A 14,961-nucleotide genomic window follows, 5' to 3' on the forward strand; every position below is an offset into this window, starting at 1 on the left:
TGATAGACTTTGAATGATGTGATAGGATGCATGGGTAGTTTCAGTGTTCAGTCCTGGTTACTTGGGAATCATAAGGAACCTGCTCTGATTGTATTCAGAAACATGGGAAGGGTCTACCCACCCGGGAACTGCCCACTCGGCAGGTTTTGTGATTGTGGACCTCGAAGAAACTCCTCGCGACAACTCAATGTTGCTGAGAGAAACACAACGGCAGTGCTCACCTTTCAATTAGATCCAGGCGCAGTTGGTGTCCGTAGGGCAAGGTAATCAGTTCCAAGCCTGATTTCACTCCCATGATCCTCCTCGTCTCTTCGGAGATTTCAAGTATCCTAGCAACCTGAGAGAGGCAAATGTGCAAACAAAAGAAAGCTGAGTGGAATCAAGGAGGCCCAGACATTGACCCGCATTGCAGGATCAATGCGGGATCCCAGGCGCTCTCTGCAAGCCCAGGAAGCCTCTTCTGTGAGGGGACACCCCCATTGTTGATGGAAAGCCTACAAAGTCGTTCCCAAAAAGAGTCACTATTGATACATCTCAAGCTGCAGTTTTATCCCCTCCGCTGGAAGACCTTTCTAGCCATTTAAAAGGCTCCATTTGCCGCTTTCTGTACTATGTAGAATTTTAAAAGCGGATGTGGCCTGGCCAAACCAGCTTTTGTCCTAGTCAGCTTTCGCTTCTTGGCTCCTGCTTCCCCCCCCCCTCCCCCCATGACCCACCACTCATTGACAGTAACACCAACTCTATTCCAAGCCTTACTAATGAAAGACAGAAACTTTTAGGAAAGCACGTGAACATTCTGAATGGGAGAGAAGACAAGCGAAGACAATGCGTGGATTTCAAGCAGCATTTTCTTCACAGACAGAAAGGACACAATTATCGGACAGTTTGAGTTGGTTTCTGTGGGCCAGGAATGTTTGCGATGTGCGTGCGTGTGAAAAAGTGAAAAGTCCCCTCCCCCTTTTTAATGTTTGTCAACATTATGCTCACAAAAAGATAGATCAGACTATACCCATTGTGAATTGGAGAGAGGCTTGTCTGAGATGTTTTCTCAAGTTAGTTTCTTGGCCCAGGCTTAAACCCTGCTTATCTGACCCATCTGCCTTGATAATAGTTCTTCCTGCTGTCTTCAAAGCCATCCGCTCTGCCCTCCGCATACACACACACACAAAGGGGCAGAGCTTTGATCACACAATCCCAACCACCATCTTGACACTTCCTGAAGATGCCTCAAATATGAGCTGGGATTTGTCAATCCTGCACTAGCAGGCATTAATGCACTTTTAATCTTCTTGCCTGCTTCTGCCAGAGGCCCATGGTCCAGCTCCCCTGCCCATCACCTTTTCTACCCAATGACCTATTGAACTCAACAGCTGGGTCCTCCCCCTTCCCCATGAGCTGATACTTAAGGAGACAGCTTTGCCCTCCATCACTTGGGGGTGAACTTACTCCCCCCTCCCCAAATAATTATTCTGTTATCACTAGTATGCCTTACTGGATCAATGCTTCAGGAAGGGAAAAGAATAGTTTGTTGTAGAAACCCCCAAACCAGTGTTAAATAAGCTAATGAATTAATTCCCCAGGGGATGGTGGTTAAATCTGACTCCAAACTGACGAAGTCATGCACAAGTTAAACTAATTCCAGGCAATCTCAGTTGTGACATGGAAACATCTACACCCAATCAATTCATCTATTTCCCTCCTTAGCCCAGTCTTCCAAGAAAAAGTGTTGGAGAGAAAGAGTACCAGATACAGTAAGCCTCCCCATTACAAAACTCACTGCCAAGACCTAGGATTACAGAACATATACCCAAATATTGATGAGCAATTGCTCTTCTGGTTCACTTATGTTTTAGCCTGAGTGTGCTTCTGCTCCCAGCAGCTCTTCTGAGAAAAGCAATGAATGATAGGAGCAGGGGTGAAATGCTCCCGGTTCGGACTGGATCACCCGATCCGGTAACGATGGAGGCGAGTGGTTCGGAGAACCCGTAGCAAAAATCCCTGCCCCCCCATGCCCAGCTGAATCGCGCGATCATCAGAGGCTTTTTTTCTTTTAAATGGCTCTGACGATCCAAGCTGAGTTGCCTGATCGTCAGAGGGTTTTTTAAAAACCCTCTGCCGATCAAGGCAACTCAGCTTGGATCGTCAGAGCCATTTAAAAGAAAAAAAAATTTTTTTTAAATGCTTCTGACGATCCAAGCTCTGACGATCAGGCAACTCAGCTGGGATTGTCAGAGCCTTTTGAAAGCATTTTTTTACAACCTCTTTGCCCAAGAGGTTGTAGAAAAAATGGTTTTAAAAGTTAAAAAAAAAAAAAGGCCACGCCCACCCAGTCTCATTACCCCCCCCACCAAGCCACGCCCACAGAACCGGTAGTAACAAATTTTAAATTTCACCACTGGATAGGAGGAAATGTGTATAAAGGTAGCAAGATGAACTTGATGGTCATATGCCAAGGCAACAACAACAGCTAAAGCATTTTAAATCCAGAATATTCACATAACATTTGGAAGGAGCTCACAAAGAAATTTTCCCAATTCACTGACCTGTAAGGAAGAGGGGGAGGGGAGAGAAGGAAGAGGCAATATACCCATCAGGCCTGCAAAATTCTGTTATTATGGCCAATCTCAATAAAAGTAATCTGGACATTCTGTGCAGTGCAGCTGACAAAAAGCTGCTTTTGGGATATGAGAAAATTACAACTTAAAACACTCTGGACAATTGCACACCATCTGTTTCCTAATCCCGTGTTGGAGAACCTATGGAAAGCGGCACGCAGAACCATCCTGTGAGGGAGGCGTGGCCTCGCTGGCTCCTCTTCCGTGTTCCTGTGCTCACATGCGTGCCAGTCATCTGGCATTCGCGTGCACGGGAACACCGAAACCCGGAAGAACAGTGTTCCACCACGCAACACCTGAACTTCCGGGTTTCCATCGCGTGTATGCACAATGGCCAGCTGTTCATTGGGCGCGTATCCATGCCAGAAACCGGAAGTTTGGGTGCCTGCATGCACATGCGTGACAGAACACTGCTCTTCCTGGTTTCGGTGCTTCCACATGCGCAAAGGCCAGCAAGGCCGCACAGTCCAGGCAGGATGGTTCTGCGTGCAATTTGCAGTTAGCCATCACTGTCCTAATCTAAAGGCACACTCCGCCAATCAATATAAAATGCTAAATTTAGAGTATGGGATGGAGGGAAGGATACCTTCTTGGAATGCATGCTTTTAAAACTTTTATAGTTTTGAGAATCAACTGCCTGGAGTTGGCGGGGGGGAGAAGAGGGTGGAAAAAGAGGGGTTATAAGACAAAAAAGTCATCCAGAGTTCAGTAAAATTCAGTTAATGAAGCACAGTAATTCTAGACTAAAAGTCTCATCTCAGGTTTGCCCCAGGAGCAACTTGTCTGCAAGTTCCAGAGCTGTGATTATCATATTAGGTCTGCTCTCTTTAGCCATCAACTCTTCCAGTCTTGCAGGCTTCAATTAATCTTCCCCAATCAGTTTCTTCACTTAACACCTTCACTATCTGCATCTATAATGCCATTGTCTTATCTCTTCATTTGGATATGTATAATTATGCAACATTTGAGACTTAAAATGAAAATCTATTACAAATTGATTAACTTTTCACAAGTTTTCTTCCTCCGCCCCTTCTTTCCCCATTTGTAATTCTGTGATTGTCCTCAGGTAGCCTCTTGACTGCCCTTCAACCCCTTTATCTGAATTATACATAATCCAATAATCCAATAATGCAATACCCTATCCTCCTGTTCAAAAATGTCACTCTCCAGTAACAAGCATTTTACAGGCCTGAATGGAATGTTTTCAACTAAGTTATAGGTAAACGCATGTAAATGATGGGATGCCTAAAAGAGGGCACCAACTTGAAGATTCACTTAAAGGCAGGGGAGGGCTGCTGGAGATTCGCAGGGGTTCGGGAGAACCTCTAGCTAAGATTCTGTGCAGTTTGGAGAACCCCCAAATCCCCCTCCTGGCTGGCCCCGCCCACCCCACCCCTCCCAGGAGTCCCCACACGGCCCGTTTTGGATGCAGGTAAGTGCAGGGCATGCATGGAGGCTCGGGGAGGGCGAAAAATGGGCCTACCCGATGTTCGGAAAGGCCGGAAATGGGCCCGTTTCTGGCCTTCAGAGCCTGGGGAGGCCATTTTCGCCCTTCTGGAGGCTTGAAGAAAGCCTCCGGAGCCAGGGGAGGGCAAAACAGCCCACCCACCCTGCCATGGTGCGGGAGGCCGACTAGACCAAGCCCACCCAGCAACCAGGCAGAGAACCCCTTGCTAAAATTTTTGAACCCCACCCTTGCTTAAACAGCTTAAAATCCTTGAACCAATCTTGTCGCAGAAGTGTATGTGTCTCACTGTTGTCAAAACAACTAGGAAACAGTCTCAGGTCATTGATAAAACAAGCCCTCTTCTCCTTAGCTTTGCTCACTGGAGATCATGGCAATTGTAATTCAAGACTTATGGAAGACATCAGTTTGATATTTTCCATAAGTTCTCAAGGTACATGTTACAGGAGTTTTCCAAAATTAAGCCAAGACTGGACGGCATCAGTACCAAGATGGGATACCACTGGGGTGCTCTATTTACCCTGACACTTGCATTGTGGCAGGAGGGATACAAATAGAACAACTAACCCATTGGATGATTACACAAATTTATTCTATGATGGAGGAAAAGCAGAGGTCAGGCATAGCTTATAAAGATCAAATGGAAAGGTTAATTATTCAAGAGAAGAGTACCCATTAACTTATGTCAGAATTCACTTAAGAGAAAACAGCAAAACACATTTACTGCATTGCTAAATGCAAGGAGAAAGCAGGGAGTAAGCATCAACAGATGTGCTTCAAGAAGTTTATCAAGGCACAGTGAATCAGATAACTCCTGTTTGGGTCAAGCACACTCATTTTTCCCTGACAAAGTAAAATATTGGTTTTAACACTGACAAAGAATCAAGCGCGCCAAAACACATTGGATCTTTGAAAATCCAGTTTTTTTTTAATAGTTAGCTTTCCGGATTTCGTTAGTCTGCTGTCACCCGGACTTTCTACATATTGCCACATGTTTCCACCCCAACTACAATAAAGGTAGTTATGTTTAGACTGTAATTCTGGATTGGTTTCCAATTTCCCTTTCTGTAAACTTAAAGGCTCTTCCAATTCCCCAAAGAAAGGAACTGTGCTTTTTTAGAAGACAGTGATTTTCCCTGACTATTCTTTGTTTTTTTATGTCTACCCTGTCTATGGGCTGTTCTTGAGAATCTTCAAGTGCTAAACACCATGATGCTGCTTTCTGTTCAAAAATGTAGGTGGATGACACAATCTCACTCCACAACATTGTGGATCCAAGCCAAAATAACATGAAATCAAATTCAGTTTGAATAGGAAGGTGGAATATGGATATATCATTTCTCACTCCTTATACTAATCTCTCCTGCAAAGTACATTGGACTTCATCAGATGACGGGCATTTTCAGTAGTGATACCTACTCTACTGGTCCTTAGAAAAGTAGTAAAATCACTACTGTTCCAGCAGGAATTTGTCTAGGAAGTTTCAGATTGTTTACTGGTGATATTTTAATACTTATATTGAGGCTTTAGATTATACTTTTGGTTTTGATCTTTTTTATGCTTATCTAAATTTGGGGAGGCTAGAAATACTGCCAAATCAAATTAAATAGTTAATCAGTGTGGCATTCATTACAAAATTGATTCTTTTAGCTTCCCGTAAAGCTTTCCCCACAAGCATTGGGAGAAGATCAGATGGCACATTAACATGGATTGACGCCAGGTCGCCATTGTCTTTAATGTTTTATGTTTTTAACTGGTTGTGTATTTTTTATACCTTTAAAACGATTTTTGATGTCTTTTCATCTTCGATTGGAGCCTCCCAGAGTTGGCTGAAAGATGTGTGGCTATAAAAATGTTTTCAATCAGCAAATAAGTCTGACGTTGTTGACAAACAACAATGTACTTGTGTGTGCACTTTTCTTCATAAGGCCCATGTTTCTCTAAAATATATAGAAGAATTAGAAGCCATCAATGTATATTGGAGACCCTGTACATGATTGCCACCGGGGGATTCACTCTCAATAAATGCCTTTGAAGGAAAGAAAAGCATTTAGGCATTCCACCCACAATCCTAATGACAGTCATATATTGCAGCATTAGTTTAATAGGAAGCATCAACCTCATTAGGGACCTAACCCTCCCTTGGCTGCAGGTGGGTTGCACTAAGTGTCATTAGTAATATTATTCCCGCCTTCCTTAATAATGGGTCCAGTGGGCTATTGTGTTTAACTGATCTCATCGAGAGCCCCTCCTGGGACCATGACAAACATGATGTCAGGAAACACACGATTCCTCTCCACTCAATTTAAGTGGCCTGTATATATAGATTGAAGCCTCCAAATGGAGTGCTCTAAGTGATGAGGAAGCGAACACAAGAAGGTCTTTTCAAGCCTGAGTGCACAGGATCACAGCTGAGGCCAACATGATTTCGACAATCCAGACAGACGGCTGCTTTTAATAAGTCTCTAATACTTTTAGGGAAAGGAGGTCAAAAATGGGCTACTGAAGGCAAGGACACTGAGAAGTGTGATCTTTTCAGGAAACTGGGTGAAAGTAATGCCGGTTGACATTTAGGAGATTATCTGACAGAGATTCAAAGGAATAAGTAATTTTCACCAAAAGCTAGACATATCACTGCAACGAGGCCTATATTTAATTCCCCACCTTCCTTGACTCAGTTATTCTAGATACTTTAGGGCAGGGGTCAGCAACCTTAAACACTCAAAGAGCCACAAAGGTCCTAACCGGAAGCCCCTGTTCAATTCTGGAGCCAACCGGAAGTCCGGTTCCCCCACCACAGTGTCTCCTCCTAGCATAGTGTCCTTTTTCCTCTGCCAACTGGAAGTCCGTTCCCCCACTATAGAGTTTCTCCTAGCGCAGCATCCTTTTTCCTCTACCTGTCCTAACCAAAAGCCCTATCAGTTGTGGAGCCGACCAGCAACAGGGAGCCGCAGCAGAGGGATGAAAGAGCCACATGTGGCTCCAGAGCCGCAGGTTGCTGACCCCTGCTTTAGGGTAACCTTTCCCAGGTTGAGTTGGATTATAGCTTCCAAAATGTCCAGCCACCACATGCAATTTTCATTGGATATGTATGGAATTCTGAGAGTTGTAATTGAACATGTTTGGAGGGCACAAGGTTAGAGAAGACTGCTTAGCATGTTTCCAAGCAAGTTTCCAAGACTGATTCCCCGTCATTGGGGGGAATCCGTCTGGTTCTCTGGCTAGGCACTATGTTGCCACAGTATTATGAGAACTGAAATCTAGCAGATTTGAAGAGCATCAGTAAACTAGAATCATCATAGCTATGAGGCTTGCTCTGTCAGCTTTGGAAACCCTTCCAAATTTGATCCTGGAAATACCTACACCAGCAATTATTCTCACATTATGTCCTAGGAAATTTCAAGAAGAGATAGCAATTTAAGCACAAATCTGATAAGACCTTTTTAGTTTCTTGCCAAGGATAAAAATTGCTCTTTGTTTGTTGACATTCCTGTAACTTTCCTATTCATATCTAACACAAAGAACAAAAATCCCCACAAAAATATGGAGGGTAAGAAACAGAGTGATTGGGTTCTATGAGATACTCGAACTGAAGGCAAGAAAAACAATTTTTCTTCATTCCACCAAATTCCTCCAAAGTCAACCAGCTCTAGTGGACCTGCTTACTTCAAAAGCAGGTCCACTAGAGGGCACACTTAACATTCCAGTGGACACTCTGGAGTTCTTAATTGGCTTTGAACTAAATGCATTTAGTTATATCAAGAAACCCTGGTCAATTAGGTGTTATCAAGTTAAGGAAAGATTAGAATTCAGACAAGAATTCTATCCCTCCTTTCAAAGAGATCTCCCTTATCCTTATGTTCTCTCCTTATCGATAGACTGCCTATTTGGCTGATTTGCAAGAGTTTCCTTTCTTTACAACATACAGCATTTAAAAAAAAAAATAGTTTGAAGAGTATCAAATCCAGACCCCTGTTTTGAGATAGGAAGTTATGGTCTGCTAAATCTGCTTATTGAATAAATCGAAGTTGTTTGGGCTCAGCTACAGTAGTGTGAACCATGAAAAATAGTTTACAAACCACTATAGATACATTCAACATCACAAACCAAACCAAACACATAATGGCTTCCTAAGGTAGAGGGAAGTATGTTTCTAAATTAGCTTTCTGGGATAATGTCCAGACTTACTCACTTGTTCATCTCATTCTTTTTGTGCAAGAAGAGGGCCATTTCTCAAATAACTACCAATATCTTTTATATTGGTAAAGGTAAAGGTTCCCCTTGCACATATGTGCTAGTCATTCCTGACTCTAGGGGGCGGTGCTCATCTCCGTTTCAAAGCTGAAGAGCCAGTGCTGTCCGAAGACGTCTCCGTGGTCATGTGGCCGGCATGACTCAACACCAAAGGCATATGGAATGTTGTTACCTTCCCACCAAAGGTGGTCCCTATTTTTCTACTTGCATTTTTTACGTGCTTTCGAAGTGCTAGGTTGGCAGAAGCTGGGACAAGTAACGGTAGCTCACCCCGTTATGCGGTGCTAGGGATTCGAACCGCTGAACTGCCGACCTTTCGATCGAAAAGCTCAGCATCTTAGCCACTGAGCCTCCACGTCCCTAGTTTATATTGGTAGTTATTAATAAAAATAATATACCAGATTTACTATTCTTAATCCAATTGTGTCTTTGGGCATAGCCACAGTTTAAATCGGCTGCAACAGAACTAATCCTCTGCTCGACGCCTTGAGAGAGATATGTCCACCTTCAGCACAGTGCTGCCCTCTGAGGATCATTCAGGATCACCCTTCAGTTTGTAATCTGACCAGCTCTACAACTTCTGCAGCTTCTGCATAGAGACTTGATCCTTCATTCAGCATGCAAAAGATACAGGATGGTACACCACATTCTCGGATGGAGAGTTTGCCTCTCTCCATCACTTATTCTGTACATAATAAAATCTATTCACCTGGGCCTTTTCTTGCCAATTTGGGGGTGTTGGTGGATCTATTGTTAGTACTATGTGTGTATGCTTGGCATTTATTTTATGCGACTCTGAAGTGAGTCACACGTTGTGTTAACGTTATTAATACATACGTTAAATGTATATTTAGAGTGTGCGATATTCTAAAGCCAGAATATGTTTGTTTCTAGCTGTGCATGAAACAGAACTCCAGATTAGCTGCTGGTCTGATTTAATATGGCTGTCAAAAACCACCACCCACCTTGTTGAAATTAAAAATAGAGGTTTTACCTTGCAGTCCATCTTCAGTATATGCTGGGCAATGACCTTTGCATCATTATTCACAAACAGCTCCTTCACTTTCTTTAACATTGTGGTCTCCAGGGGCTTATTTTCCAGGGGAAGAAGTTTTGACTCAAAATGGTTAGGCCTGAAACTAGAGACTTTCTCAATGGCAGGTGTGACAAAGATGGGACACTCTTTGCTTATCTCCAACTGAGCTGTGTGTGGATCCGCAGAACTCAGCAAAGAGTCACCGTCATCCAGGATCAAGGATGAATGCGTCCCATTGTCCTTAGTTGTTAGATGCTCTACAAAGCTGTCCGTCGGACATAAAGATTGCTTTGTTGGCCTGCTCTCTGTGGGAAGAGCTGCATTCAGTTCACAATAGAGGACTTCCAAGCCTTGCAGTGGCCTCAGAAATGGCAGCTTACTGGGCTTCGGCGGAGGTCTCAAATGAAGTTGGCTGTCAGACCCCCTGAGGGCATCACTAATCTGCAACTCTGAAGCAAATCTCCGGAACACCAGGGGGCTCAGATTAGGTTCACTGCCAGTTCTAAAAGCCGGAGACTTCGTACAAGGACTATTTTCAGTTTCCGTTCCTTGGGAAGGATATCTTGAACCTGAAAAGTAAAGGGTGGGAGAAAAGAAGTGTGACATTGCTATTTGAGGTATCAAGTTGAAGGTGACCAAAGCTTGATCAGAAAGTCAAAGAAGATGGGGGATTCCTAAAGTCCCTTGCCAGAATACGCATAGCCATGTTATTTCTCGAGAAGTGGACCAGACCTACTCCCGTGTCTACTATTCTGCCTGACTTTAGGATATTATATTATTCTTTAACAAGATAATTTCACTGAAGTGAACAGAATTCACACCACAACTGAAGGTTGTGATATCAGTAGGCTGCACTTTGCAGAGGTAAAAAAAAAAAAAAGGAGAGGGCTGAGAGCAACTCTAGGGAGAGGACTCCAAATACAGGTAGTCCTCAATTTACAACAGTTCATTTAGTGACAGTTCAAAGTTACAGTGGCACTGAAAAAAAGTGACTTATGAGCTGTTTTTCACACTTACAACCGTTGCAGCATCCCCATGGTCACATGATCAAAATTCAGATGCCTAGCAACTGGTCTCTATTTATGATGGTTGCAGTGTCCTGGGGTCATGTGATCAGTTTTTGGTGACCTTCTGACAAGCAAAACCAATGGGGAAGCCAGATTCACTTAACAACCGTATTACTAACTTAACAACTGCACTGATTCACTTAACAACTGTTAAGGTCGTAAAATGGGGTAAAACTCACTTAACAACATAAATTTTTCATGGTTGTAAGTCGAGGACTACCTAAAGACATAGCGAGTTTAATGAAAGGGGGGATCATATGAAAATCCTGACATTTAGTCATAACATGGATTTTTAATAGTTATAGTTTATAGCTTTATTAAATTTATATACCGCCCTTCTCCCGAAGGACTCAGGGCGGTGTACAGCCAAGATAAAAAACCAGCAATATAAAAGTTAAAAACAATTTAAAATTATTAAATTGTTTGGCCCACAATCTAAAATAACATAAAATAACCCATTAAAAATAATATTTTAGGCCAGCCCTGCTTGATGGAATAATAGTGTTTTAAGGGCGCGGCGAAAGGTACGAAGGTCGGGAATCCGATGAATCTCCGAGGGCAGCTCATTCCAGAGGGTAGGTGCCCCCACAGAGAAGGCTCTCCCCCTGGAGGTCACCAGTCGACACTGTCTAACCGACAGCACCCTGAGGAGACCCTCTCTGTGGGAGCGTACTGGTCAGTGGGAGGCTATAGGAGGCAGAAGGCGGTCTCGTAGGTACCCAGGTCCTTGGACACATAACTTGGACACACTGGAGAAAAAGGTGTTGACTGGGACTTTGAGCTTTGCTTGGGCAAATTATTGGGAGGAGAAAATAAGAATAGAATGAGATTCTCTTAAGCTTTGGGATATGAGCTACATACCTTCTTGCATAGGAGTGCCACATCTTTAATATGTTCCCCTATAGATATTTTCATATGTGAACATAGTGAGCATGCCAGCCCCATGAGCTTTCTATTTCCCCTCCACCCCGGGGCTGTCATTATTTCCTAGTGGAAAATGTTTCAGATCACTGGAATTTGAATGCCACATATGTAAGTTGCATAGTTGAGGGACACTTGAGTGATAAATTCCATCCATCTACATACTCTCCCTGTTGACATCCCAGCTATACAAAGCAGCTGCAGTGGGAAGTCAGTGTGGTAAATGAGATATTACCGGCTGTACAGTCAGCAGTGGAAAATCTCCAGGCCTAACGAGAAGGAGCTGATCTATAATTGACTCTGATGGGCCAAAGAAGAAATGAGGATTTTGTGACTCACTAAGATGAAAAGAATATTCTTTTAGAAAAGAGAAGCTGAGCATACAAGGACTTGTGAATGGCATGGACTCCAGAGACTAGCCCCTGTGTCATCCAGAAAGCCAATGGCCTCTAGAATATAGGACAAAACTTATAGAGTTATTAAAGTTCAGGATTTGCCAAATGGTCCACAAGCAAAGATTCTGCTGACATAAAAGAGGCTTGGCTAAATTGCAATATCAGTATGCAAAGTGGGAGAGACTGTCAAAGCTTCTCATCCTCTTAAAGTAATATGAGGCAAATTCAGCCACTTCTCCTGTTCTCCTCTTTTCCTCAAAACTGTTTGGAGGAATGAATAAGGAAATGGGGGAACATTCAAAGAAGGGAAGAGATACCCCACAGATATACTGTACATCCAACAGTACCTGTACTGGTAATAATGTTCAGGGGGAATATATCTTATTTTAACACGATAGGGTTATACTTAGATGCAGTGGTGAAATCTGAACCGGTTTACTACCAGTTCGCTGGCTGCGCATGCGCAGTGCGCACCATGCACCAAATGCGAGGTGCGCACGCGCAGTGCATGCCGAAAGGAGGCATGTGGTAAGTAGAACAGTGCGCGAGGGGTGTGTGATCAGCTGTGGCACGCAATCTTTTTTTTTTTTTTTTTACTTTTAAAAGCATTGCTTTTAAAAGAAAAAAAAAAGCCTCTGACGATCGTGCTGCTCACCTGGGATCGTCAGAGGCTTTTTTTTACCTTTTAAAAGCATTTTTTCTACAACTTCTTCGGCCGAAGAGATTATAGAAAAAATGCTTTTAAAAGTTAAAAAAAAAAGCCTCTGATCATCGCGTGGCTCAGCTGGGCATTGGAGGGGGGACGGATTTTTGCTACTGGTTCTCCGAACCACCCGCCACCATCGCTACCGGATCGGGCGATCCAGTCCGAACCGGGAGCATTTCACCACTGCTTAGATGGTAACAATTTTGTATTACGTTAAAATTATACCCTAGACTTCGCAAATTAAAAAAAAAAAACAATCTGTCTGATTTCTCTCACTCTAAATAATTTATTCTATAATTAGTTTTGTTTTGCATTCCTTATTTTACTTTTGGAAGCTTGGAAATTATCAACAGGCAGTTTAGAGAATCCCTCAGCTATTTCAGAGACTGGAAGAAGAATTGCTGAAAAAACATTTTGAAGCGCAAAATGTTCTTTCTTGAGAAAAAAAGAAACCATAAAATAAAGAGGAAATGGGAATTGGGAACAAAGTTATCACTTAATTTAAGTACTGAGGCCCACAATTCCTCTTGTTTTGTCAATTTATCATATTTTGGCCCTAAGGGTACTCCTCATGGAGATTCTCTGGACATGTTGGGATACATCTGTGAGACAGATGTTCTCTGCTACAACAAGCTAACATAATTATCATACTCTGGAGGAAGAGGAGAAGATTGAGTGAAAGAATCAGTTGCCATAGATTTTATTATTTCCTCTTTATGTTTTGGTTTTCTTTTTTTAAAGAAACCAAAACCGTATAGTTGGAGATGTGTGTTTGTTATAGTTCAATATAGTTGGAGGACAAAATAAAGAGACAGTCCCTAGAATTCTTGTCATTCTTTTGTTGAATTTTGTTGAATCCTGGCATGGGCAAAATCCTGGGATTTTGTTGCCTATGTGTAGGTGAATCCATATAGCACTTTACGTTTATTTTTTATCCTTAAAGCAATACATGTAGTAGTATTGCAATATATGGAACAACAGCTAGGAGATAGCAAGATCCTCATCCTTACCATTTATTTAAGGTAAAGAGTCCTTCAAGCTGAGTTTAACTTTTGGTGTTTCTTGCCAGTTACTACTGCCTTCTTCCACAATGTTTTTTTTCAAATTCTCAATCTATCCTGCAGCTCTGAAAAATCCCAGATAGTCTCCCATCTGAATAATAAGAAGTTCCTGCAGATTTTATTCTGCTAGTCGTTGCCAACGACCACATAGGGGTGTGCGTGCTCCTCTCCATTTCGAGGCCATGAGCCAGTGCTGTCAAAGAGGTTTCCACGGTCATGTGGCGAGCATGACATCGTGGAACACTACTGCCTTCCCGTCAAAGTGGTACCTGTTTATCTACTTGCATTTGCATGCTTTTGAACTGCTAGGTGGGCAGGAGCAAGATGAAGATGAGTGCTCACCTTGTCCTGCAATGTTTGGGTCTCAAATCTGGGCTGTCAGCTTTCCAACCGACAAGCCCAGTGTCTTAACCGCTGAGCCCTCATGCTGCCCCTGAGTACTAACCAGCGCAAATTCTGCTTAGCTTCCCAAAGCAACTAAGATTGGCTACTTTCTGTTATCTGCTGGAGCATTGTTTATTTCATCCTTTGTAGAATGCCTCTTTAACTCACTAATTTTTGTGATAGTTAGAAAATTCGCTTCAAATGTTACTTGGCAAATAAGCTCCTATATAGTGCGACCCTAAAGATTTTTACCTAAAAGTACATTGGATGAGATTGCAGTTTTTAGTTTATCTAAATTGCACCGTTCCTGAAACCAAAATAAGACACAGATAGGTGAGGAATCAAAGAGGCCATACTGTATTTATCACTAAATTAAGAACAGGAAGGTAATCTGGTTAAGATTGAGCTTCTATTAGGACAAGGAATGGATGAAGAAATACATATAGATATTTTATAGACAGAAGATATATTAACAGCAACCTACTGTCCCAACTCTTTACCTTTTTAATGTAGGTCAAACATACCTATTGGCAGATAGCTTTCTGATTGATGTGTCTTTAAGGGGAATCGCTTCTCCGGCATGTGATCCAAACATGCGGGCTGGCTACCACTTTTTTCTTTGTTTCTGAAACAAGGAAGCAATTGGCACAATGTAATTCAATTTTTTGGGGAATCTGTCTTCATCCCTCCGCATTTGATCTATTTCCTCTAATGCTCCACTGAGCTTCAATGGGTTCAAGGGACATGCAAAGTTCCAAAGAGAGAGAAATATTGCTTTTCGGAGGCCTGAAGCAAACTTTCCCTTCAAAACATGTCTGTATTGTTCAAGTAAAAGCATGGCATATGCAGGAAGTGGATGCTCCTCTGGGAACAAGTAAAAAGAATTCTTACAGCTTCAAATTTTAGGAAAGGTAACAGAATTCTGGAAATCCCTGATCTAAAGTAAGTGTTAGTCTTTCAAATGTTGGACTTTGTCTTGACCAGTGTTTCTCAACCTTGGGAACTTTAAAAAGTGTGGACTTCAACTTCCAGAATCTTGGGAATTGAAGTCCACACT

At 42.5% G+C, this 14,961-nt stretch overlaps 1 protein-coding gene across 2 annotated transcripts in view; it reads right to left on the minus strand.

The window, feature by feature from the left end:
- Window positions 1–14,961, minus strand: part of BCAR3 (BCAR3 adaptor protein, NSP family member) — a 76,822-nt gene that overhangs the window by 9,252 nt on the left and 52,609 nt on the right. For both annotated transcript variants that reach the window (XM_070939363.1, XM_070939364.1), the window contains 3 exons: window positions 14,429–14,529; window positions 9,329–9,939; window positions 222–337 (listed from right to left, as the gene is read on the minus strand). In XM_070939363.1, coding sequence (XP_070795464.1) covers window positions 222–337; window positions 9,329–9,939; window positions 14,429–14,529 — 828 coding nt within the window. The remainder of the gene's footprint in view (window positions 1–221; window positions 338–9,328; window positions 9,940–14,428; window positions 14,530–14,961) is intronic.

This window comes from Pituophis catenifer, unplaced genomic scaffold, assembly GCF_029215685.1.
Source record: "Pituophis catenifer annectens isolate HBS135680 unplaced genomic scaffold, rPitCat1.0.hap2 SCAF_3, whole genome shotgun sequence".
Classification (NCBI taxonomy): Eukaryota; Metazoa; Chordata; class Lepidosauria; order Squamata; family Colubridae; genus Pituophis; species Pituophis catenifer.